The sequence below is a fragment of the Rhinolophus hipposideros genome, assembly GCF_964194185.1.
Source record: "Rhinolophus hipposideros genome assembly, chromosome: 13".
In the NCBI taxonomy this organism is placed as follows: domain Eukaryota; kingdom Metazoa; phylum Chordata; class Mammalia; order Chiroptera; family Rhinolophidae; genus Rhinolophus; species Rhinolophus hipposideros.
The window spans coordinates 44126694-44154239 of NC_138059.1; the positions used below are offsets into that span (position 1 = coordinate 44126694).

General features: G+C 39.2%; 1 protein-coding gene across 1 annotated transcript in view; it reads right to left on the reverse strand.

The window, feature by feature from the left end:
- Positions 1-3405: 3405 nt before the first annotated feature.
- Positions 3406-27546, reverse strand: part of SLC26A7 (solute carrier family 26 member 7) — a gene marked incomplete at both ends in the record, with an annotated part of 294025 nt that continues 269884 nt past the window's right edge. Inside the window, 2 exons of the mRNA XM_081070238.1 lie at positions 3406-3788; positions 25225-25252. Of these exons, the coding sequence (XP_080926364.1) occupies positions 3406-3788; positions 25225-25252 (411 nt within the window). The remainder of the gene's footprint in view (positions 3789-25224; positions 25253-27546) is intronic.

Here is a 27546-nt window from a genome sequence, read left to right on the forward strand (position 1 = left end):
CTTCTGGAGCCCCCGTGGCGAGCGACCCTCCGGGATCTTAAGTCCTGGTCGGTCGTGGTCCAAGAAGCTAGGGTGACACAGCCCCAGGCAGCGCAGTAGAAGTCGTTTTTCTCCCCCACATTCGCTAGGCCCTATAGGTGGCTAGTCGATGTTGTGAGCCGGTTGTCGGGACCGTCCCTTAACCGCGGTCGGGGTGCTCAGGATCACCGTGAATGGGCCAGTCCATCTGGGTTTAAGCTGGCCTGGGTTGAGCTTCTTGACCCAGACTAATTCACCAGGTTCAATAACAGGAGTCCTCACTGAGCTGGAAGTCTTCAGGTCTCTCTCCAGGCACCGCACTCTGAGCTGCGTTCCGTGTTACCTGGAGAGCCTGTAAAGACTTAAGAAGATTGTGGTTTCTGATGGCCCCCAGCTGCTCTTCCCCCAACTGGGGTAGGAGTGGAGGAGGATGCCCAAACATTATTTCATAAGGAGTAAAACCCTGGGTATACGGAGTACACCGGGCCCTCAGGAGGGTGAAAGGGAGAAGACTTACCCAATCACCACCAGTTTTCAGTTATAATTTTGTTACGGTTTCCTTAAGAGTCCGATTCATCTTTTCTACCTAGCCAGAACTCTGTGGTCTATATATGCAGTGGAGTTTCCACTTAATTTTTAAGGTGGAAGCCAATAACTGGGTGACCTGGGCAGTGAACGCCGGGCCATTGTCAGATCCCAAGTATAGCAGTAGGCCAAACCAAGGGAGAATTTCAGAAACCAATTGTTTAACTACTACCTGGGCTGTCTCTTGTCTGGTTGCATAGGCCTCTGGCTATCCTGAGAAAGTATCTACCATGACGAGGAGGTACTTGTACCCTCCTTTGGCTGGTAGTAACTCAGTGAAGTCTAACTCCCAATGTTCACCTGGGGCCTCTCCCCTAAACCAGAGCCCAGGTTCCTTGACGGGAGTAGGGTTGGGGTTCACTTGAGCACAAGTCTGACATCTCCTTGCGATGTCCTGGGTCATCTTATAGAGTCCTTTTATGAGAAAATTTTTTTCTCAAGAGCTCCGTGAGCTTGGTACCACCTAGATGTATACTTTTGTGGATCTGTTCAGCGATTTGTCTTTCCAAGCTTTGAGGAAGTAAGGTCCTTTTATCTGGGAGCTGAATCCATCCTTTTTTGTTTCTGTTCCTCCCAGTTTATGTCCTAATTTCCTTTCTTCTGGTGTGTAATACGGCCCGGAGGGAGGGTGGCCTCATGGAGGCTCAGGACTTGTAAGGGCCCTACTGGTCTTTTGGCGACGTCTCGGGCTGTCTGGTCAGCAAACTTGTTTCCCTGCGACACTATTGATTCGTCTTTTTGGTGCCACAGGCAATGGAAGACTGCTACTGCAGTAGGACCCCAGATGGAGGCCAGTAGAGTCAGGATTTCCTGGGAGTTCTTAATGTCCTTCCCTCCTGCCGTAAGGTGGGTCTAACAGGAGGACCTGGTATTGGGTCACTCTGGCATTTGACAGCTACCTCTCTGGTGGAGACCGCAGTAAGCCCTCAATACCATGAGGGGCAGTGACCTGCAGGTTCTGCTCAAACGTCAGCTTCGAGGCTTTTTTTTTACCAAGACGGCAGTGGCAGCGATGGCCCGGAGGCACCCAGGCTAGCCAGCAGCTACGGGATCCAGTCACTTAGATAAGTAAGCCATGGGGTGTTTCCAGGGCCCCAAGGTCAGGGTCATAACTCCTTTTGCGATCCCCTTAGACTCGGCCACAAATAGTTGGAAGGGCTTCTCCAGGTCAGGGAGAGCTAGGACGGGGTCATTCACCAGGGCTGTCTTGAGTGCGGTGAAGGCTTTTTCTTCGTTTTCTGTCCACTTGAGTTCTGTTTCCTTTCCCCCACTTGCTGAGTACAGAGGCTTGGCGATCTCAGCAAACCCGAGGATCCAGAGTCTGTAATAGCCCACGGCCCCAAGGAATTCCCGTACTTGCCTCTTAGTCCGTGGCGTGGGGATTTGGAGAATCGCCTGGATCCGGCTCCGGGATAAAGTGCACTTCCCCTCTTGGATAAGATAACCCAGATAGGTGACCTTCGTCCTGTAGAGCTGGGCCTTTTTGGCAGAGACACGATACCCCAACGAACCCAGGTTTTGGAGAAAGTCCCTCCTGAGTAAGAGCTCGGGGCACTCGGAGATAATTAAAAAGGAGTGGGTATCCGTTTTTTCCCGAGGTTGGAGACCAGGGCTCGGGACCACGGATATGATTTGGACTTCCCAGTGGCCCCTCGAATGAGCACCCTTCCTTTCGAGAGGAGTCCTTCGGGTTTCAGCAAAACAGAGTGGGTTGTCCCAGTATCTACCAGAAAGTCAATGGGCTTTTCCCCCCACATTCAGCGTTACCCGGGGCTCTTGGGGGGTAGAGGAGCCCTGACCCTCCCAGTATGTCTCTTTTACCAGGATGGGGGTGGCTCTGTCCCTCCCACTCTGGGGTCTCTCAGGGCACTCTCTCTTCCAATGGCTGATCTTTTTGCAGTATGCACACTGGTTCTTCCCCAGTTGTTTCCACTCTTTTCTTTGTTCCTGGCCAGGCATCTTGTCTCTCCCTCGTCCTTTTTTTCTATCTTTCTGTATTGCAAGTAGGACTTTAGCCATTTTTTTTGGTTTAAGACCTGAGATGGGTCTTTTCTATTTTCAAAAACTTTCTGGGCCTCGGCCAGCAACTCAGACAGAGACTTCCCTTAGAAGCCTTCTAACTTCTGTAGTTTGCGTCTAATATCTGGGGCTGACTGGGCTACAAACTGGACTGCAAGGGCCGCCCGATTGGCCGGGGCGTTAGGGTCCATAGGGGTGTAAGTCCGGTAAGCTTCACATAGCCTCTTGAGATACGCAAACGGGCTTTCAGTTGGCCCCTGCCTCACCTCGGTCACCCCAGATAGACTGGTGGGTCTCCTAGCCGCAGCTCGGACACCCCTGAAAAGGACCTGGCGGCAATGGCTCAAAGCCCCTCCTCTAACCAATGAACTACAACTCTAGTCAGGACGGGTGCCGGAAGAGACAGCCTCCACATGATTAGGGTGAGCAGAAGGCTCCCCGCGAGCACCAAGAACCCACCTTCTTGCCTCGGTCCCAACTCCCTCCCCCTCCTCTGTGGCGAACAGAGCGCTCAGCAGCCGCCACAATCATCCCATGTGGGCTGGCGGGCAAAAAATACCGATTCAAGGAGAGCAATAAGACCCTGGGGGTTCTGGGAAAAAGGAGGATTCTGATTTTTCCAATTGTATAAGTCACAAGTGGTGAAGGGAACATAAGTCCCTAGCGGGACCCCTCCCGGGCCAGTTTCTCCCACCTCCCGGAGGGGCAAAATAGGAACTGTCTGAGTCTCTCCAAAAAGTGCCCCCGAACGGGGGTGCGAGGGACTTAAAGAATTATGGGGGCTTAGAGGGCTCCCTTCCCCAGTGGAAGGACCAGGCGAACTCGATTCCCCAGCTGGGCGAGTCGAAACCTGGCTCCCTCAACCTGCGCCCCAGGGTTCCCGCTCCCCACTGAGGCCAGCCAGAGACGGGGAGAGCGGGCGGTAGGAACCCGGGCGGATCCCGCCCCTCCCTGCTCCCCCACAACTCCCCGGACAGGCGCCGCAGCTGCCGCTCCCGGAGGGGCACACGGGGGTGGCCGCCGATGGGGGACGGGATCCTCCCCTGGGGCTGAGAGAACCAGCGGGGCAGGACAAGGCTGTTCAGTCCTGGGTCTCTCTGTCTGGCCCGGGGACTTAGCCAACAGAACTGATCGTTTTCGCTTTTTTTTTTTTTTTTTTTCGATTTCTGGGGAGGACAATTACAGGCCTTCAGGTAACCTGGATTGTCAGTGACAATATAAATTCAGATATCATTGGAGGGAATTTGTTCCGGGTGGCCGGTCTTCCCAGCCATCCAGGAGCCGGTTGCGGCGCACCGCCGCGGTGGAAATGCACCCTGCGGCTGCCGGTCGCCCCCTTGCCGACCCCAAAAGTGGGTCACTCTAGTTCACAGAATTTCGGGAGAGAAGGCGTCCACGGGCACCCCGTAGCCGTCTGCCCTCCTCCCGAAATTTTGAAAGTTCTTAATAACGCAGTCGAGGGGACTCAATCCCCCGGCCTGCGAATTTCCCTGACCCATGTTCGCTTGCGCGCCAAGACGATAGACACTCAGACAACACAGAACACCAAAACAGATCCAGAATCCCAAAGCTGTCCACAAACACGAGAGTTGACAGAATTGAGATCAGAGACTGGGGCGGCTGGAGCCCCAATCTGCCCAAACCAGGACCTCGACGGTCGTCACCGTCTTGGCCGTGAACTGGAAGTTCCGCGGTGTCCTGCCTTCCAAACGTCCACCACTCAGGGTACGTACCAAACCAGAAACAAACAAAACCGGAATAACAGAGGCCTGACTTACCCGGCGCCGCTAGCTAGTTGGTCCGGACGGAGGAGTCTCCGCTGGTCGTTGATTCAGAAATTTAGGAGGTTACAGGGCAGCCTCTGGGCTCCCTCCAACCTTGAGGAGGGGGCTCCAGGGCGTCCCGGTGGCGATCTCGCTGGGGCCTCCAAATGTTATGGAGCGAGTCCCCAAGAAATGACCACGGAGCCGAATTGGACAAATTAACAAGGCCTTTATTACAGATTCAAATCTGGGCTCAAGCCTCCACTGACATAGCAGTGAGCGAGAGCCCTGAGCACTGTTTCCCATCCCTTTTTATGTGTCTTGGAGACAAAAAGGAGTGCTGTGTGTGTGTTGTTTTTTTTTAAGGGGATGTTCTCAGGGGTAGATTTCCTTAAGGGGATGTTCCCAGGGGTAAGGGGGTGTTCCCAGGGGTAGGTTTTCCTTAAGGGGATGTTCTGCTTATCTTTGCTGCAGCAACAGGATATCCAGTTTTGGGGTAAGCTTAACTGGGTACGTGTTTTTAACGGAAGATATGTGCGGGTGGCCGAAAATTTCCCACAGCACTTTTGCTCTGACCTGCTTATCTTCCATTGTTAGGTGGCTTGCCTGAGCTGAATTGAGGCACGGGGTTGTTTTTTTTTCTTTTCTTGACCTCCTTGTCACACTTACAATATTTTAGAAACCATAAAAAGAATTTGTTATCACCAATGTAATATGGAGATTGAAATTTAAATTAATAGCTATTTTTTAAAAGAAAATGTGCATGACAACTACCACTTCATAGCAATGAACATGAATCCCAATACCAGTGGTCCTGCTACCATAATGTACAGCTCAACCAAGAAAGAATGAGTTTAACACTGCTGTAGGCTATAAGGACACTACTCACCTGACCAGGCCTAGAAGCACAAAGATATTGAGGATGATCATCAGTTTTAAAGGCAGCAATTTTCATAACACCAATTGTTAATACTTGAAGTAGACATTCAAATCATAACTATATAATTATCACAATATGATTTAATTTTTTTATTATTAGTTTCAGGTGTTAAAATTCATACTAATTAGACAACTATACTTCTCACAGAGAGATAACCCCAACAAGTCAACTACCCATCTGACACCATACATAGCTAATACAATACCATTGACAATATTACCAACGCTGTACTTTATATGCTATGACTCTATTTAGTATTTTTAATTATAGTTGACATTAATATTATTTTATATTAACTTTATGTGCAAGTGTAGTAATTAGGAATTTATATAATTTGTGAAGTGTGTTGCCACACATCAGCCTACCCATCTGTCTCCTCGTACCTGCTCCTAAAGAGAGGAGAGTCTGTGTGACGGATCCTTTCAGGGACTCTGCTTCACCTTTGTGCTTGCACTTTATGTCTTCCTGTTTGGCCCCAAAATATGGCTGGTCAGCCAATGATGGGTAAGATTTCCAACAGGGGGGGCAACCCAAGCCAGGCGGAGCCTTGTGGGGATAAACAAGAGAACCTGCGGGGTTTGTCTAGGTGGGCACAGCTCCCCAACTTCCCCCAGCTAAGGAGAGACTCTGCCTCTGTGGCTGCATTCTTTCCCACAATCTGCAGGGGAAAAGATTCAGTGATGTGCTCTCCATCTATTCATATGCATAAAAGTTTTGTCCCTTTGGGAAGTACATACATCCTGAGACTTAGGGTTCTGCTGCCTGCAGGCAAGGGTGATTGGCTTGAAACAGTTTCCTATTATAATGTATGGGATTCACAGATCTTGAGATTGACAATATTTATCTCCTTTACTGCCACACCTAACTAATAAAAGCCATGTTTTGGCCCCATTAGGGGCTCAGTCCTTGAGACTGGAGTCCCTTGGCCCGCTTGCACTCTATTCTTGGTTACTGTCTTTCTTAACCCTACCCTCCTCCTTGCTCCCCACAACCCTCCTCACACAGGATGCGAGAGAAGTGATCACTGCCACGAGTCTAGAACCCATCTGACACTATACATAGTTTTCACAATATTATTTACTATATTCTCTATATTGTACTTCACAATATTGTAACTACCAATTAGTACTCTTTAATCCCTTCATCTTTCCCACCCAGCTCCCTATCCCCTTTCCCATCAGCAACCATCAGTTTGTTCCCTGTATCTATATTTCTATTTTGTTTGTTCATTTATTCTCTTCTTTAAATTTCACAAATAAGTGAGATCATATCGTATTTGTCTTTCTCAGTCTATTTTACTTAGCATATCCTCTAGATATATCCATGTGTTGCAAATGGTAAGATTTCATTGTTTTTTATAGCAGAGTAATACTCCATTGTGTATATGTACTACCTCTTTATTATCAAATCATCTATTGCTGAACATATTGGTTGTTTCCATATCTAGGCTATTGTGAATAGCACTGCAATAAATGTAGGGGTGTGTGTATCTTTTCTATTTATTGTTTATTTATTTATTTATTTAATGAAAGTTTATTGGGGTGACAATTGTTAGTAAAATTACATACGTTTTAAATTAGTGTTTTGGATTTTATTGAATAAATATTTAGGAGTGGAATTGCTGGATCATAATGTAGTCCTTTTTTAAATTTTTGAGGACCTTCCATAATGTTTGCCACAGTAAATCCACCAATTTGTGATTCTACCAACAATGCACAAGGGTTCTTTTTTCTCCACATTTTCACCAACACTTGTTGTTTGTTGATTTACTGATTAATGCCATTCTGACAACTGTATGCTGATATCTCATTGTGGTTTGTATTTGCATTTCTGTGATGATTAGTGATGTTGAGCATCTTTTACTACGTCCATTGGCCATCTGTATGTTCACATGGAGAAATGTCTATACAGATACTTCTTCCATTTTTTAATTGGATTGTTTGGAGAGTTTTTTAGTGTTGAGATGTATAAGTTCTTTATAAATTTTGGATACTAACCCCTTATCAGGTGTATTATTGGCAAATATCTTCTCCCATTCATTAGGATGTCTTTTAGTTTTGTTGATGGTTTCCTTTGCTGTGCAAATTTTTTTAGTTTGATATAGTCCCAAGTGTTTATTTTTTCTTTTGTTTCCCTTGCCTGAAAAGATATATCAATGAAAATATTACTAAGGATAATGTCTGAGAGTTTACTTCCTATATTTTTTTCTAGAAGTTTCATGGTTTCAGGTCTTACATTTATTTAAGTCTTTAATTCATTTTGAGTTTATTCTTGTATGTGGCACAAGAAGGTTACCCAGTTTCTTTTCTTTCCTTTCTTTCTTTCTTTCTTTCTTTCTTTCTTTCTTTCTTTCTTTCTTTCTTTCTTTCTTTCTTTCCTTCTTTCCTTCCTTCCTTCCTTCCTTCCTTCCTTCCTTCCTTCCTTCCTTCCTTCCTTTCTTTCTTTTTTCTTTTCTTTACTTTTCCTTCCTTCCTTCCTTCCTTCCTTCCTTCCTTCCTTCCTTCCTTCCTTCCTTCCTTCCTTCCTTCCTTTTTTCGTTCCTTTCGCATGTATCTGTCCAATTTGCAAAGTACCATCTATTGAATACATTGCCTTTATTCCATTGTATATTTTTGCTTTCTTTGTCATAGATAAAATGACCGCATAGCCATGGATTTATTTCTGGGTTCTCCATTGTGTTCCATTGATCTGTGTGTCTGTTTTTATGCCAATACCATGCTGTTTTGATTACTATGGCCTTGTAGTATAATTTGGTATCAGGTCGAATGATTTCTTCAGCTTTTTTCTTCTTTCTAAAATTGCCATGACTATTCAGGGTCATTTACAATTCCATATAAACCTTGGGATTATTTGTTGTAGTTCTGTGAAATATGCCATTGGTGTTTTGTTATGGAGTGCATTGAATCTATAGATCGTTTGGGGTACTATGAAAATTTTAACTATATTAATTCCTCCTATCCATGAAAATGGTGTATGCTTCCATTTATTTGTATCTTCCTTAATTTCTCTCTTTTTTAGAAATTAGAGTTTATTGGGGTGACAATATTAGTAAAGTTCAATAAGTTTCAGGTATACGATTCTGTAATACATCATCTATGTATCACACTGTGTGTTCACCACCAGAGTCAGCTGTGACAACATGGATGGATATTGAGATTATTATGCTTAGTGAAATAAGTCAAACAGAAAAAGTCAAGAACCATATGATTTCACTGATATGTGGGATATAAAGCTGAAGACAACAAAGGAACAATACAAACAAATATAGAAACAAAAACTCATAGACATAGACAATAGTTTAGTCATTATCAGAAGGGAAAGGAGAACGGGGGTGGTAGATGAGGGTAAACAGGATCAAATATATCCTGTTTGTGATGGAAGGAGAACTGACTCTGGGTGATGAACACATAATTTCTCTTTTCAATATCATATAATTTTTTAAGTATATGTATTTTATTTCTGTGGTTCAACTTATTCCTAGGTGTTATTTTTGATACAATTATAAATGGAATTTTTTTTCTTAATTTCTCTTTCTGAGACGTTGTCATTGGGTATAAAAATGCAACTGATTTCTAAATATTAATTTTGCATCCTGCTACTTTACTAAATTAATTTAAAAGTTCTATTTTTCTTTTTTGGTGAAAACTTTGGTGTTCCATATATAGTATATTGTCTTCTGCAAATAATAACAGTTTTACTTCTTCCTTTCCAGTTTGGATGCTTTTTATTTCTTTTACTTGTCTGATTGATGTGGCTAGGATTTCCAGTACTTTGTTGAATAAAAGTGGTGAAACTGGACATCCTCATCTGCTCCTGATCTTAAGAAGAATGCGGGAGTAGCGGAAAAAAATGGTGGCGTGAGGTGAGCCTCTGTAACGCTCCCCTGGAATTTACAATGAATCGGACAACAATAACTCCACAAAGGACTCCTTGCACAGCAGACAGGCAAGACGAAGAGGCCCACTACTGAATTCACCTCCAGGTGGGTGAAACGCGCGAGCAGGGGAGAAGGGAGAGGAGAAGTGCGGAGATGGAGCCAAGCGGGTGCAGGACACAGACCTAGCTCAGTGCTTGGAGCCCGCTGCTCCCGGATCTTCTGCAGCTGCGGGAGAGGGAAGGACTCGGACTGCTGGGGATCCGCTTACGGACCACAGAGCTCAGGGGGCAGCATATAGCAAGGCTGAACCCAACGCTCCCGGCAGCAAAGATTGGGGGAAGAGGGCTGAAATCGGTGATTTAAGCCCTCACTGCTGAGCGGAGAACGGAAGCCTTAGGCACGGAGACTAGCCGCCCCCTCCCTACCCTCCCAGAGCTCGCCCTGCCCCCAACTGCCCGGTGCTAGAAGCGATAAAGTAGCAGTGTCGGATCAAAGGACAGAATATTTGCTGCTCTGAGAACTGTGGACCGCAGAAACAGATTCGCAGCCCAACTAGTTACGGCAAAGGGGAGGGAGCTGTGGAAGCAGGACCGGCTGTGGTGGTGGTCGCCACCATTGCTCTGGGCCACCTCTCACAACTCACCCCGCCCCTGGCCCCACCTATCTGGGCGGATCCCTGCAGGAGTAAACAGAATTGCTGAAACAAACGTGCTCTGAATCTGGTGCAGAAAGATCTTTGGAACTTCAAAAGCTCTCCGCACCCCCACAAGGACGTGACGCCCTATGACCCAGGTGAACTGTTAACAGAGGAGAGGCCCGTCTCCCAGGGAATCCCCCCATTGTGTGAGAAGATGGAAAAGTGCAGAGAAAATATACCACTACTGTGTCAGAGAGACCTCTTCCTATCAACCTGTTGAAGAATCCACTCCTGTAGATGTCTAGGAAGAGAAATAATAAATCAGTAATTGCCATGAATAACCAAGGCAACAAGACAGCTCAGAAAGAAAGTGAAAAGTCTCCAGAAAAGGAACTTAAAGATATAGAAATATGTGACTTAAATGACAGAGAATTCAAGATTGCAGTTCTGAAAAACCTAAAAAGAGATGCAAGAAAACACAGAAAGGCAATTTAATGAACTCAGAAACGCAATCAAAGAACAACATGAGCATTTTACGAAAGAGATTGAAATTTTAAAAAAGAACCAAATGGAATTTCTGGAGATTAAGAACTCAATAGAAGAAATTAAGAATGAAATAACCAGCTTAGGTAGTAGAGTTCACCAGATGGAAGAAAGAATGAGTGACATCGAAGATAGGAACCTGGAAATTACACAGATGGAAGAAGAAAGAGACTTGAGACTTAAAAGAAACGAAAGAACTCTACAAGAACTTTCTGACTCCATCAGAAAGAGCAATATAAGAATAATGGGCATACCAGAAGGAGAAGAAAGAGAGAAGGGAACAGAAAATATACTCAAAGAAATTGTCAATGAGAACTTCCAAAATTTGTGGACAGAACTGGATCCTCGAATCCAAGAAGCAAATAGAACACCTAATTACCTCAATCCCAACAGGCCTTCTCCAAGACACATTGTATTCAAGCTGTCTAAAATTAACTCCAAAGAAAGAATCCTCAAGGCAGCCAGGGAAAAGAAGATGGTAACTTACAAAGGAAAGCCCATTAGATTATCATCTGATTTTTCAGCAGAAACTCTACAAGCCAGGAGGGAATGGAACCAAATATTCAAACTATTGAAAGAGAGAAATCATGAGCCAAGAATAATATATCCAGCAAAGATATCCTTTAGATATGAAGAAGGAATAAAGACCTTTCCAGACATCCAGAAGCTGAGGGAATTTTCTAATACTCGACCTGCACTACAAGAAATACTAAAGGAGGCTATTAGACCACCATCAACAGGGACAATTTGTGGCAACCGAAACATAAAAAGGGGAAGCGTAAAGGCCTGAACCGAAATATGGGAATGGAGAAAGTAAGCGTGCTGAAGAAAATGGAATACTCTAAATATCAAACTTTGTTTTACCTAATCTTAAGGGTAACCACTCAAAAAAAATCCAGAACTGAAATATATACTGTAATAAAAGAAGAAACAGAGGGAAATATCATAGAATACCACCACACAGAAATAATAGACAACAACAAAAAGGCAAAGAAACAATGGAGACACAGCCTTACCAGAAAACTAAAGATAGAATGACAGGAAATCCTCACGTATCAATAATCACACTAAATGTAAATGGACTCAACTCATAAATAAAAAGGCACAGAATAGCAGATTGGATTAAAAAACTAAATCCAACCATATGCTGTCTCCAAGAGACACATCTTGGCTACAAGGACAAGCATAGACTCAAAGTGAAAGGGTGGAAATTGGCACTCCAAGCAAATGGTACCCAGAGAAAATCAGGTGTAGCCATAATGATATCAGATGAAATAGACTTCAGGGTGAAAAATATAACAAGAGACAAAGATGGACATTTCATAATGGTAAAGGGGACTATACAACAAGAAGACATAACAGTCATCAATATTTATGCCCCCAATCAGGGAGCACCAAAACACACCAAGAAACTACTAACAGAACTAAAGGGAGAAATTGACCAAAACACAATTATACTAGGGGACTTAAATACATCATTGACAGCTATGGATAGATCATCGAAACAGAAAATAAATAATGAAATTGCAGCCCTAAATGACACATTAAATGAAATGGAGATCATTGACATATATAGAGCACTTCATCCTAAAACATCAGACTATACATTCTTTTCGAGTGTACATGGAACATTCTCAAGGATAGACTATATGTTGGGACATAAAAGCAGCCTCAGCAAATTGAAGAAAATTGAAATCATACCAAGCATATTCTGTGATCACAAGGCTTTGAAGTTGGATATCAACTGCGAAAAGAAAGCAAAAAGAAACACAAATACATGGAGATTAAACAACATACTTTTAAAGAACGACTGGGTCAAAGAAGAAATTAGAGGAGAGATCAAAAGATATATAGAAATAAATGACAATGAAAATACATCCTACCAAAATTTTTGGGATGCGGCGAAAGCAGTTATAAGAGGGAAATTTATATCATTACAGGCCTATCTCAAGAAACAAGAAAAATCCCAAATAAACAACCTCATGTTACACCTCAAAGAACTAGAAAAAGAAGAACAAGTGAAACCCAAAGTCAGCAGAAGAAAGGAAATAACAAAAATCAGAGCAGATCTCAATGAAATAGAGAACAAAAAGACAATAGAAAAAATTAATGTGACAAAGAGCTGGTTCTTTGAAAAAATTAATAAAATCGACAAACCCTTGGCTAGACTCACTAAGATAAATAGAGAGAAGACACTAATTAACAAAATCAGAAATGAGAAAGGGGAAGTTATCACGGACACCACAGAAATACAAAGGATCATCCAAGAATACTATGAAGGACTATATGCCACCAAATTTAATCACTTAGAAACATATAGCATTCCTAGGCTGAACCATGAAGAACTGGAAAATCTAAACAGACAAATCACCAGTAAAGAAATTGAATCAGTCATCAAAAACCTTCCCAAAAGCAAAAGTCCGGGACCAGATGGCTTCACTAGTGAATTCTACCAAACCTTCAAACAGGATCTAATACCAATCCTGCTCAAACTCTTCCAAAAAATTGAAGAAGAGTCAGTACTCCCTAACTCATTTTATGAGGCCAACATTACCCTGATACCAAAACCTGGTAAGGACAACACAAAAAAAGAAAACTACAGACCTATATCTCTGATGAATACTGATGCAAAAATCCTAAACAAAATTTTAGCAAATCGAATACAACAATGCATTAAAAAGATTATTCATCATGACCAAGTGGGGTTCATCCCTGGGGCACAAGGATGGTTCAACATCCGCAAATCCATCAATGTGATACATCACATAAACAAAATAAAGGACAAAAATCATATGATTATATCAATTGATGCAGAAAAAGCATTTGACAAGATACAACATCCATTTATGATTAAAACACTTAATAAAATAGGTATAGAAGGAAAATACCTCAACATAAAAAGGCCATCTATAACAAGCCCTCAGCTAATCTCATAATTAATGGTGAAAAACTGAAGCCCTTTGCTCTATGTTCAGGAACACGACAGGGCTGTCCCCTATCACCTCTGCTTTTCAACATAGTGTTGGAAGTCCTTGCCAGAGCCATCAGGCAAAAGAAAGAAATAAAAGGTATCCAAATTGGGAATGAAGAAGTTAAAATATAACTCTTTGCAGATGATATGATGCTATATATAGAAAACCCTAAAGACTCCACGAAAAAGCTATTAGAAACAATCAATGAATACAGTAAAGTTGCTGGCTACAAAATCAACGTACAAAAGTCCATTGCTTTCCTATATACCAACAATGAAATTTCAGACAAAGAGATAGAAAAAACAATTCCTTTTGCAATTGCAGCAAAAAGAATAAAATACCTAGGAATAAACTTAACCAAGGATGTGAAGGATTTATATGCTGAAAACTATAAGACATTTTTGAAAGAAATTGAAGAAGACCAAAGAAATGGAAAGACATTCCGTGCTCCTGGATTGGAGGAATCAACATAGTTAAAATGGCCATATTACCCAAAGCCATATACAGATTTAATGCAATCCCCATTAAAATCCCAATGGCATTTTTTGAAGAAATAGAACAAAAAATCATCAGATTTGTTTGGAACTACAAAAGACCCCGAATAGCCAAAGCAATATTAAAAAAAAAGAACAATACTGGAGGTATCACACTCCCTGATTTTTGCTTGTACTACAGGGCTACAATAATCAAAACAGCATGGTATTGGCGGAAAAACAGACACATAGACCAATGGAATAGAATTGAGAACCCAGAAATAAAACCACATAAATATGGACAGATAATTTTTGACAAAGAAGCTAAAAACATACAATGCAGGAAAGACAGCCTCTTCAATCAATGGTGCTGGCAGAACAAGAAAGCCACGTGCAAAAGAATGAAACTGGACTGCTATTTCTCACCATGCACCAAAATTAATTCAAAATGGATCAAAGACTTAAGCATAAGACCTGACACAATAAACTGCATTGAAGAAAACATAGGTACTAAACTTATGGACCTTGGGTTCAAAGAGCATTTTATGAATTTGACTCCAAAAGCAATGGAAGTGAAAACTAAAATAAATGAATGGGATTATATGAAACTGAAAAGCTTCTGCACAGCAAAAGAAACTATTGACAAAATAATGAGGCAACCAACTGAATGGGAGAAGATTTTTGCAAACAGTGCCTCTGATAAGGGGCTAATATCCAAAATATACAAGGAACTCATGAAACTCAACAACAAAAAAACAAACAACCCAATTGAAAAATGGACAGAGGACCTGAAGAGACATTTCTCCAAAGAGGATATACAAATGGCAAATAGACATATGAAAAAATGCTCAACATCACTAATCATCAGAGAAATGCAAATAAAAACCACAATGAGATATCACCTCACCCCAGTCAGAATGGCCTTCATCAATAAGACAAATATTAACAAGTTTTGGAGGGGCTGTGGAGAAAACGGAACCCTCATACACTGAAGGTGGGAATGCAGCCTGGTGCCGCCCTTATGGAAGTCAGTGTGGAGGTTCCTCAAGAAATTAGGAATAGAATTACCATATGACCCAGCAATCCCTCTCCTGGGTATCTACCCAAAAAATCTGAAAGCATTTCTCTATAGAGACACGTGTACTCCAATGTTCATTGCAGCTTTGTTTACAGTGCTTAAGACATGGAAACAACCAAAATGTCCTTCAATAGATGAATGGATAAAGAAGTTGTGGTGTATATACACAATGGAATACGATTCCGCGTTAAGCAAAGATGATATAGGAGCATTTGTGACAACATGGATCGATCTTGAGAGTATAATGCTAAGTGAAATAAGTCAGACAGACAAAGCAGAGAACCCTATGATTTCACTGATATGTGGTATATAAACCAAAAAGAACAAGACAAACAAATGAGAAAGAAATACTCATAGACACAGACAATAATTTAGTGGTTACCAGAGGGTAAGGGGGTGGGGGGTGGGTGATGAGGGTTAAGGGGATCAAATATATGGTGATGGAAGGAGAACTTACTCTGGGTGGTTAACACACAATGGTATTTATAGACGATGTAATACAGAATTGTACACCTGAAATCTATGTAAATTTACTAACAATTGTCACCCCAATAAATTTAAAAAAAAAAAAGAATGCGTATAACTTTTCCCCATTGAGCATGATATTAGTTGTTGTTTGTCATATATGGCCTTTGTTATGTTGAGGTATGTTCTCCAAATCCAATTTGCTGAGAGTTTTCAACAAAAGTGGATGCATATTGTCAATCACTTTTTTCTGCATCTATTAATATGAGCATCTGATTTTTATTTTTATTTTTATTTATGTGGTGTATCACATTAATTGATTTGTGGATATTGAACCAATCTTGCATTCCAGAAATAAATCCCACTTGATTGGGTGTAACATCTTTTTAATATGTATTGCTTAAATCAGTTTGCTAATATTTTCTGGAGGATTTTTGCATCTATGTTCATTAGGGATATTGGCCTATCATTTTCTTTTGTTGTAATGTGTTTTCTTGATTTTAGAATCAGGATAATGGTAATCTCATGACATGAACCTAGGGGCCTCTTTTCCTCTTGAATTTTTTGGACTAATTTAAAAAGTATAAGTGTTCATTCTTTTTGCAACTTGGGTAAAATTCACCTGTGAGGCCATCTGGTTCAGTACTTTTGTTTGTTGGGAGCTTGCTAAGGACTGATACATTTTTTTATTAATTAAAGTTTATTGTGGTGACAATTGTTAGTAAAGTTACATAGGTTTCAGGTATACAATTCTGTATTATATCATCTATAAATCCCATTGTGTGTTCACCACCCAGAGTCAGTTCCCCTTCCATCACCATATATTTGATCCCCGTTACCCTCATCTACTATCCCCCTTACCCATTACCTGCTGGTAACCAATAAAACATTGTCTGTGTCTATGAGGTTTTGTTTCTCATTTGTTTGTCTTGTTCTTTCAATGAAATTATATGGTTCTCTGCTTTTCTGTCTGACTTATCTCGATTAGCATTATAATCTAAAGATCCATCCATGTCACAAATGGTCCTATTCCATCTTTTCTTACCACTGAATAGTATTCTAGTGTGTACATATAACACACTTCTTTATCCATTCATCTATTGAAGGACATTTTGGTTGTTTCCATGTCTTGGCCACCATAAACAAAGCTGCAATGAACATTGCAGTACACTTGTGTTTATGTATAAATATTTTCAGATTTTTTGGTTAGATACCCAGGAAAGGGATTGCTGGGTCATATGGCAATACTATTTGTAATTTTTTAAGGAAGCTCCCCACTGCCTTCCATAGCAGCTGCACTAGTCTGCATTCCCACCAACAGTGTATGAGGGTTCCTTTTACTCCACAGCCTCTCCAACACTTGTGACTATTTGTCTTGTTGATGATAGCCATTCTGACTGGGGTGAGGTGATATTTCATTGTGGTTTTTATTTGCATTTCTCTGATGATTAGTGATATTGAGCATTTTTTCATATGTCTATTTCCCATTGTCCTCTTTGGAGAAAAGTCTCTTCAGGTCCTCTGCCCATTTTTCAATTGGGTTGTTTGTTTTTCTGTTGTTGAGTTTCATGAATTCTTTGTACATTTTGGATATTAGCCCCATATTGGAAGCAGTGTTTACAAAATCTTCTCCCATTCAGTTGGTTGCCTCTTTATTTTGTCAATGGTTTCTTGTGCTGTGCAGAAGCTTTTAAGTTTCATATAGTCCCATTCGTTTATTTTAGCTTTTACTTCCATTGCCTTTGGAGTCAAATTCATAAAATGCTCTTTGAACCAAAGGGTCCATAAGTTTAGTACCTATCTTTTCTTCTAGGCAGTTTATTGTTTCAGGAGTTATGCTTAAATCTTTGATCTGTTTTGATTTATTTTTGGTGCATGGTGAGAAATAGCAGTCCAGTTTCATTCTTTTGCACGTGGCTTTCTTGTTCTGCCAGCACCATTTATTGTATAGGCTGTCTTTAAAAGTATGTTCTTTAAAAAGAGTCGTTCTTTAAAAGTTTGTTTTTTAATCTTTATGTTTTTGTGGTCTTCCTGCTTTCTTTTTGCAATTGATATCCAATTTCAAAGCCTTGTGAGCAGAGAATATACTTGGTATGATTTCAATCTTCTTAAATTTGCTGAGGCTAGTTTTGTGTCCCAATATATGGTCCATCCTTGAGAATGTTCCATGGACACTGCAAAAAAAAAAACATAGTCTGATGTTTTAGGATGAAGTGCTGTATAAATGGCAATTATGTCCATTTCATTTAATGTGTCATTTGCTACTGTGTCAAAAATGGTCTGTCCATATTTATGTGGTTTTATTTCTGGATTCTCAATATTATTCCATTGGTCTATGTGTCTGTTTTTCTGCCAATACCATGCTGTTTTGATTATTGTAGCCTTGTAGTACAAGCTAAAGTTAGGGAGTGTGATACCTCCAGCATTTTTCTTTTTTCTTAAGATTGCTTTGGCTATTCAGGGTCTTTGGTGGTTCCAAACAAATCTGATGATTTTTTGTTCCATTTCTTTAAAAAAATGCCATAGAGATTTTGATGGGGATTGCCTTAAATCTGTATAGTGCTTTGGGTAATATGGCCATTTTAATTATGTTGATACTTCCAATCCATGAGCATGGATTCAATTTCTATGTGTCTTCTTCAATTTCTTTTAAAAATGTAGTTTTTAGCAATAGGTCCTTCACATTCTTGGTTAAATTTATTCCTAAGTATTTTATTCTTTTTGTTGCAACTGCAAAAGGAATTTTTTAAAAATTTTTTTCTATACATTGTTAGTGTATAGGAATGCAATGAACTTTTGTATGTTGATTTTGTACCCGGCAACTTTACTGTATCTGTTTATTGTTTCTAATAGCTTTTCGGTGGAGTCTTAGGGTTTTCATATAGCATCATGTCATCTGCAAAGTGTGACAATTTAATATCTTCATTCCCAATTTGGATGCCTTTCATTTCTTTCTCTTGCCTGATTGCTCTGGCGAGGACTTCCAACCCTATGTTGAAAAGCAGAGGTGATAGGGTCAGCCCTGTCGTGTTCCTGAACTTAGAACAAAGGGCTTCAGTTTTTTACCGTTAATTATGAGAATAGCTGAGGTTTTGTCATATAAGGACTTTATTATGCTAAGGTATTTTTCTTCTATACGTATTTTATTAAGTGTTTTAATCATAAATGGTTGCTGTGTCTTGTCAAATGCTTTTTCTGCATCGATTGATATAATCATATGATTTTTGTCCTTTATTTTGTTTATGTGATGTATTACATTGATGGATTTGCATATGCTGAATAATCCTTGTACCCCTGGGATGAACCACACTTGGTCGTGATGAATAATCATTAGAATGCATTGTTGTTTTCGATTTGCTAAAATTTTGTTTAAGATTTTTGCACCTGTATTCATCAGTACTATTAGTCTATAGGTTTTTTCTGTGTTGTCCTTATCAGAATTTGGTGTCAGGGTAATGTTTGCCTTATAAAATGAGTTAGGGAGTACTGTCTCTTCTTCAAATTTTTTGGAAGAGTTTGAGTAGGAATTAGATCCTCTTTGAACGTTTGGTAGAATTCACTAGTGAAGCCATCTGGTCCCAGACTTTTGCTTTTGGGAAGGTTTTGATTTAATTTCGTTACTGGTTATCGGTCTGTTTAGATTTTCCAGTCTTCATGGTTCAGCCTTGGAAGGCTATAATCTTTATTTGAAATACAGTCCCTTTACTAAAAATTTAACAAAATAGGGTTTATGGATGCCTGGGAGCCCTATAAGATATAAATCAAGATGTAAAGAAGTGTGCAAACTGGAGTGTTAAATATGGAAGTTGAATTGGAAAACACAATGCAGTCTGAAAAAAGCTGTGACTTTTCTAACTAGTCTAGCCTCACAGAGCCAAAAATTTCTTTAAACCAAGAAGGGATGGGGAGGCTGCTCTGGAAGCAAAGGAAATAAGATAGAATTCTTGTTTTATTGTCACTTATTTAGTTATTGAGGCACTTTTTAATGTAACAATTTATATTAAGGTTAGATTCTTATTGGACTTAACTACCTAGTAATTTCTAAATATGGCCATAAAATGAGAGGCCCCAAATAAGAAAAAAATACTGAAAAGCATTCTACAATTACTAAAGTGAGTGGTCTTTGTTACTTAGGAAAGAAGATAATTTTCACCAAAATAACCTTCCTGTTGCTTAATCAATAGAAAATTACTGAGGATTTTCATATGAATACAGTGAAATAGATCATTTCAGAGCAGTTAGTTAATTTGTAGTAACCGAGCATTCATTCCTTTTTAAAACAAACAAACAAACAAAAAAATCAAAAGAAAATAACAACAAAAACAAAACAAAACAATAAAGTAGAAAGCTTTCAGTGCAGTTAGCATAGGACTCTGTTCTGCACCTGTCTCTGCAACAATTGGTAGAATTAAGGATATCTTTATTGTTATATTTTTTAACAATATGATAAAAAACTAGTTCAATTTTATAGTTTTAATTGGATGGTTAATCAGTAGGAACCATAACCATCACCAGAATATATCTCAGCTTCTGAATAGCCATTGGTATATTGCAAACTCATTCATGATTATTGCACTCTGTTTCATGGCCAGAATCTTATCTGACCTACGGTCTCTAGCATTAGATGCCTTAACCAGACAGTTCATGATTATTTATAATGTTTTTGATGCAAAAAAAAAAATCACATTATATTAGACATAAATAAAATTCTGGTAAGCCTGTTTTCTTTTCAGACATAGAAAGGAAATACTTATAAATATCTAGGAAATTTATGACTCCTTGCTATGGACTGAATTATGTCCCCCAAAATTCATATGTTGAAGCCATAACACCCAATGTGCCTGTATTTGAAGATAGACATATAGGTAGGTAATTAAGGTTAAATGGGTTCATAAGAGTGAGGTCTTCAGCGTATAGGTTTATTGTCCTTATAGAAAACACACCAGAGAGCACTCTCTTTCTCTACCATGTGAGGACATAGCAAGAAGGTGGCTGTCTGCAAGCCAGGAAGAGTGTTCTCACCATAAACTGAGTCTTAGGTTGTCATCTTGGTCTTTGATGTCGCAGCATAAAGAACTTTGAGAAATAAACATCTATTGTTTCAGCTCCCTAGTCTGTGGTATTTTGTTATAGTAGCTTGAGCTAACTAAGGCATTCCCATTAGTCACTGTTCCTGCCACGCTATCTAGGGAAACAACACACTTTCTGCCATAGTTACTATTCTTTTTCCTTGATTTCTTCATATTCTCAGTACATATTATCATTTAACTAATAATAAATGTATTTAAAATTTATCCCATTTATTTCCTGTCTTCCATTGATAGAATGTAAACTTCATGAGGACAGAGATTTCTTTTCTGTTTTATTCACTGATTTATCAAACACCTGTCTTATCTTCTTGTCCTTGGAGCATTAACCTTTAAAATGTTGAAGGATAATGAACTCGGCCTAGAAACTCAGGAAAAATAACAGCAAATAAATTAATAACCCAAACAAATAAAAATTAAAATATACACATTAATTAAAATTAGAATAAAAAGAAGGTAAACCTAGTAAAAAAGAGTTATATAAATGTAGCCTTGCAACCAAAAGTGCCCTTATCACCATTCCATAAATTAAGGCACAATAGCGCACAATCTTAAGATGAAATTCTGTAAGAACCAATTACCAAGAATAGTAAATTCCTGGATGCTTCCAGGAATTTTCAACACATAATACTCTGTTGTCAGTCTAAGAAATCAATATATATTATTTATTTTACAGGAGAGTAAATACTTTAAAACAATGCACACAAATTCATTTAAGCACAATAATTATCAAATTTCAATATATTTCCAAGTGAATTCGTTGTTAAATGCTGAGTCAGTACAAAGAATTATAAAAAAGATAATTAAATACATTGAAAAATATAAAATAATGTTTGGCTTACTAAACTACATAATTTTTTACTAAAAATCTTTGGATTATGAAAGCACTATTGCTCTCCATTTGAAACTCATTGCCAAAAAAACATATTCTATAATGAATTACATCACCATCTCAGAGAATAAGGAATGTGCATTTTTAAGGTATATGTATGTTCAACTACATACTAATATATTTTAGTAACCACCAAATGTTGAACATTAACCACACAGGGAATTAACATATTAATGTTTTCATTGAAAAAGAAAGCTATCTTTCCTCATCACATTATGCATTTATAGAATAGAGATCTGTCAAATAAATTACTGAAAGTAGTTCAAGTAAGACCTCATAACACTTGAATATTATAATTGCAAATAACCTTTAAAATGAAAGACAAATGGTAAAATTTAAAAGCCATTTAATTTGCATAAATGTAGTGTTAATATTTTCCTGGTTATATGTTTTATAGTTAATTTACATAAGTCAATTAGGTCTTTAACACATTTTTTTTCAATTTTATTTTACCATAATATGAGGTGTGATAAAAAATATGGTGAATGTTTAAATACAAAAATTATTATGGTAAAAACACATGGCCATTAATCCCCCTTAAAATAATCCCGCCTCACTTCAAACACACTTATCCTATTGTTCTTGACACTTTCTGAAGCAGTTCCGGAAATCCTCTTTCATGAGTGTCTGTAGTTGCACCGTTGTGGGTGCCTTAACGTCCTGAGTCAATTCAACACATTTACCTTTCACGGTCATTTTGACTTTGGGGAAGAGCCAGAAGTCACTTTGGGGACTTTGGGAAAGTGCCAGATCCCATGAATAAGGTGGGAACAAGGTAATGTTTTTATTTGACACAAATTGCCATACGAGAAGCAATGTGTGACACACAGCCTTTCCCATTGTGATCACAAAATATGGTGAATGCTGCTGCTGAGTGCAATCCAACAGAAAGGCAGGGATCTTCAACATGGGAAATGGTGCATGGAACCATAGTAACAGTGTGTGACAAGTTTCAATTTGTTTGGTGCAGTCAGTCAGGTATGAGCTATGGTTGAGAGAAGGTGTGTTTTAAAGTGTGCCGTAAATCATCCTTTATCATAATGACAATCTGGGTCACACTTCACTTTTAATATGTAGCAATTTCTGTCAAATAAACACATTATGGTGTGTCCTCATCCACCTTATTCACTGGATCTGGTACCGTGCAACTTCTGGCTCTTCCTCAGAGTCAAAATCATTTAGGACATTAAGACAGCCAGGACAGCGCAACTAAAGACACTTATAAAAGAGGACTTCCAGAACTGCTTCAGAAGATGGCAAGAATGGTGTGATAAGTGTGTTCAAAGCGAAGGGGAGTATTTTGAGGGAGGGTTAACGGAAATGTCTTTTACTGTAATAATTTTCCCCCTGCCTTTTTTATTTAACGTTTTAAATTTGCTTTTATTATATATTTATTATTTATTTATTTATTTATTTAGACATTCACCATATTGTTTGATTACACCTCATATGTAATATGGAACATTTTATCTATAAAAATAAGGTGATCTCATAAAAGTAACTTCGCGTAGCTGGAAACATTGTAGTCAGGACTCTATTATGTTGTCAATGCCTGTTTGAAGTAAAAAGTTGTATTTTAGAATCTAGTGTGTCTAAAACTTATATTCAGCTATTGGGCTCTCAGAATTCAATTCTAGGGAGTCCTCCAGGTCAACAGTCATTTTTACCTTGGATGCACTATAAGCCTTAAAACAAAGGGCTATTATGGTGCATATTGTTGTCTTCCTTTACTTTGAAAATCATGGTAACATTGGACACCAAAGTTATTAGTTTTTAAGTTTTATCCATCAAAATTCTATAAACGGAAATGCATTCAATACATCTGTTCTGACAATACTGTTAGCTTTAACAATAAAATAGAACAATTCATCCATTGATTAACTATAATGATTTTAATGTCATCCATGGTCCATAATCTCTAACAAATTAGAAAATTCTTATAGTGCATGAATTTAACTATAGGCCAAGTTGCACAGAATAACATCAATTTATACATAGAAAATTTTATTTTATCTTTTAATTAAATTTATTGGGGCAACATGGTCAGTAAAATTACATTGGTTTCAAGTGTACTATTACATATCATCTATATATCACACTGTATGCTCACCACCCAGAGTCAGTTCTTGTTAACTTTCTGTGAATCACTTTTATGTGCCAAGGACAAATGTATTACAGACAGGGTTGTTACCATCATCCACCATTGGAATAATTTAATTGAACACAGTGAAATTCTTTTCTCTAAATAAATTTTACCTCCCTTATTATATTACCTCCATCTTTTCTTGGACCAGTATTTAATGGGAATGAAAGTTGATCTCAACTCATTTCAATCCATATTAGTTATAAAGGTATTAAGGCCTCCTGTGGGACAAAGACTATTCTTTGTAGTCCATGTCAATCAAAATTGAAATGGCAGGGTAAGTTAATGAAAATTGGAAATTTTATTATTTCCTTTTCATTCAATTACATTGTCTGACCCAGGATTTATGTTAAAATTAAAGGCCATGTGAATGTTAACCACACATTTGCTAGGGACCATTACATCATTTGGCAGGCAATAGAATTAACTTTAACAAACGTCCACTAAAACACCTAAATTATCAGTCTTTTCACTTTGTTTTCAACCTATTTTTCAAACTCATGTTAAAGTACATGAATTTTTGTTACACTGATAATTTCTAGGACAGTTAAAATGCTTTAAGATTTAAAAGCATAATCATGTAGCTACACCTATTTTCGAAAGTGAGATGTCTTAATAGGTAAATCAAATTGTTAGAGAAAAATATGAGCCAGTGTAATTGTATGTGATTGAAAATATATATACAAACAAAAAAACAATAACTTATTCAGGTCAGCCTGGCCTATGGTGTTCATCAAATACCCTGTTGGTTTGGTGGGTTGACAAATAATCACATATCCAAGCTCTCCTGTAACAAAAGAAAAACATACATATATGAATATAGAGATAAATGTATTATATTGACTGTCTGAAATAGGAAAGTCTCAAACTACTGGAGTTAATCTTATATCAGACTAGCACAAATCTATTCTATTGGTGGTATTTTCTCATCTAAAAATCATATTTGTAAAACAATATAAAATGTGCAACCTCCACATTATCTGGCTCCAACAAATATTAAGCTGAAAACATAGACTTTTTGGTGTGCGGGGTGTGGAAATTAGGGCTATCAGGTCTGAAGATCCTAAGCATTTTCAATATTCACAGCAAAACCAACTAATGTCAAAACGTTGGTTTCACTGGGATATCATTTATCTTGAAAACATACCAGAAGACTTCCATGCATAAAAATGTATGGAAAGCAATTGTTCTTAGTTTGTCATTTGTTTCTGTTTAACTTATTTTCTGTGAATTTCATATCATAGTATCTAATATTTAACCTTATTGATGTCTAATGGCTTTTTTTTTGGTAAGGGAAAATAGCACATTTTCGAAGTTGTTTTTATGTGTTAGTTACAGATGATCCTAGATTTTTACAAACGGCTTGCAAATGTTCTAAGTCTCTTATGACAAAGTGTTTCTCAGTTTTACAAATTAATTTACAATAAAACAACACAAAATACTGTGGTAAAAGGAAGCAAATTCATGTTTACCTTTTGGTACACTAAAACTTAAGTGCATACAAATTTTTATAAAGTAACTATACAATAGCTTCTTTAGTGAACCTGCTTACTAACAAAAATTAGAAAAAAATTAACAAATCTTGACCAGGGACTATGCGGTTACTAAGTCACATCATATAATTATTTATAGGATCTAAACAACAAAAAAGGTTGTGCAAAATTCTGGAGCATGGTCTCTTCAGGGCAGTTGCTAAAAATAAAAATTGTGCCACAGCAAAATGGTCTCAGACCACTCTGGTCATTGAGTTTGCTCAAATTCTGAAATAGAAGAGGAAGAAATAAGCACACGCTACTAACTTTTATGTGGATACCATTGTCAAAAAACAGTAGTAACTGAAGCAAGCTGTCCAGCAAAGCTAAGAAAAAATATTCTGAGGCATCAGAGTATAGCAATTTAAAGCTCCAAGTCCAAGAGCTGACTTTGAAACCAGCTCTACCACTTATAAATGTTATAACTTCCCTGAGCCTCAATTTTCTTATTTCTGAAAATGGGTTAAACAATAGTATGTACCATATAAGCTTTTGGCAAATTGAGTGAATTAATATGGGTAAAGCTCTTTACATATTTCTGGGACATAATGAGCACTCAATATGTTATAATAGTAATAATAGGGATTTTGGTCAAGATGGCAGAGTAGGTAAATGCTGTGCTCACTTCCTCTTAGGACCATATCAATTACAACTGAACTACAAAACAACCATTATTGAGAATTATCTGCAGTCTAGCTGAACCAAAGCCCTAAAACTACAGACATACAGAAAAAGCCACCTTGAGACTAGTAGGAGGGGCAGGGACACAGAATGGGCTGGTCTCACACCCATGCATGACCATTAAAAACTGGGAGGTATATCTTGGCTGTGGAGGTACCCCTGGAGGAGCAAGTGGTCCCGGCCCAATACCAGGTTCCCCAGCTCAAGGTTGCAGTGCCGAGGAGAGAAGACTCCATAACTCTGGTTATGAAAACCAGCGGAGATTGTGACTGAGATGGAGGGTGGCCTGAGATCCAGGTACTCTTCCTAAAGGAACTGTGCATGAATTTACTTGCTGATGGACTCACTCACTCTGAGCTCAAGTGCTGGGGCAGCAGCTTGAAAAGTGCCAGGGACATACAGGAAAGAGCTGAATTCTCTGGCTAGACATGAGGGCTGGGGGGGCAGCTTTCTCCAGGACAGAGGAGCTGGAGGAAGTCATTGTTTCTTTGTTGATCCCTACCCTCTCTCTGTTTAAAGACATAGGCAGATACCATAGCTGAGTCTCCACCAAACTGGCTATCATGTTTCATCTGCCCTGCCCTGTGACTCTCCCAGACCTCACTCCACCCAACTTTCGGGAACACCCAAGCTACTTCCTAGTTCATACTGTGGACTTTTATAAAATCTCTCAAAGGTTCACAAAACCCAAACAAGCAGCCTCTGACTTGAACATGTCCTGTACCACTGGCTGAGCAGCCTTAAGCCTAGCAATAGCAACAACCGGCCTCTGTTCACAGATTGGCCTCTTGAGACATCTCTAAGACAAGTGCAGGTGGTGACCATTTGCTGATGGCTTTGTGGCATATACCAGGTGGCCCTGGGCAGAACACAGTCTTTGGCTAAATTTGGCCTGCAGTGGGTTCCCTCCCAGGAGGCCCCAGGGATGGCATACCTGGTCGACAGCTTTGGACCAAACCAGAGCATCACCTAGCCACCTTCAAAGGCAGCACACCCAAAGGGAAGACTAAGCAAACTCCAGAGCCTTGCTAAAGCAAACCATGCTCTGTAGGGTTAACCCCTGCACCACAGATCCTCCACTGTAGTCACAACCAATCATCACAACTAATCAGCCTGAGGGTCAATCCATCTCATTAACATGCAAACAGCAACCAATGCTCAACTACAGAAGGAGGGTACACACAAATAATACAAGGGTGACACCTGTAACACCCAGCACTGGTGACTGGGGAGACTGCACCACTGAGTCCCAAAAAACACCTACTATATAAGGCCACTCTACCTAGACCAGTAGGTAGCCAAAATGGGGAGAAAAGAAACATGTCCCAAATAAAAAACAGAACAAAGCTCTTAGAAGAAGAAGTAAACAAAATGGAGACAAGAAATCTACCAGACCCAGAGATCCATACCTGGTTATTAAAATGCACAGTGGTCTCAGGAAAAACTTCAACAAAGGGATAGAAAATGTAAAAACATATAAAAGAACCAGTCAAATAAAGAACACAATAACTGAAATAAAGAATACATTAGAGGGAATCAACAGTAAATTAGATGAAGCAGAAGATGAAATCAACAATTTAAAAGACAAGGTAGCAGAAAACACCCATTGAGAACAGCAAAAAGAAAAAGAAAAATCCAAAAAAATCAGAATAGTTTAAGGGGCTTCTGGGACAACGTCAAGCATGCCACCATTCTCATTATAGGGGTACCAGAAGCAGAAAAGCAATAGCAAGAGATTGAAATAATGACAGAAAACCTTCCTAACCTGGTGAAGGAAATAGATATATAAGCCTAGGAAGCACAGAGAGTCCCAAACAAGATGAACCCAAAGAGGCCCACAC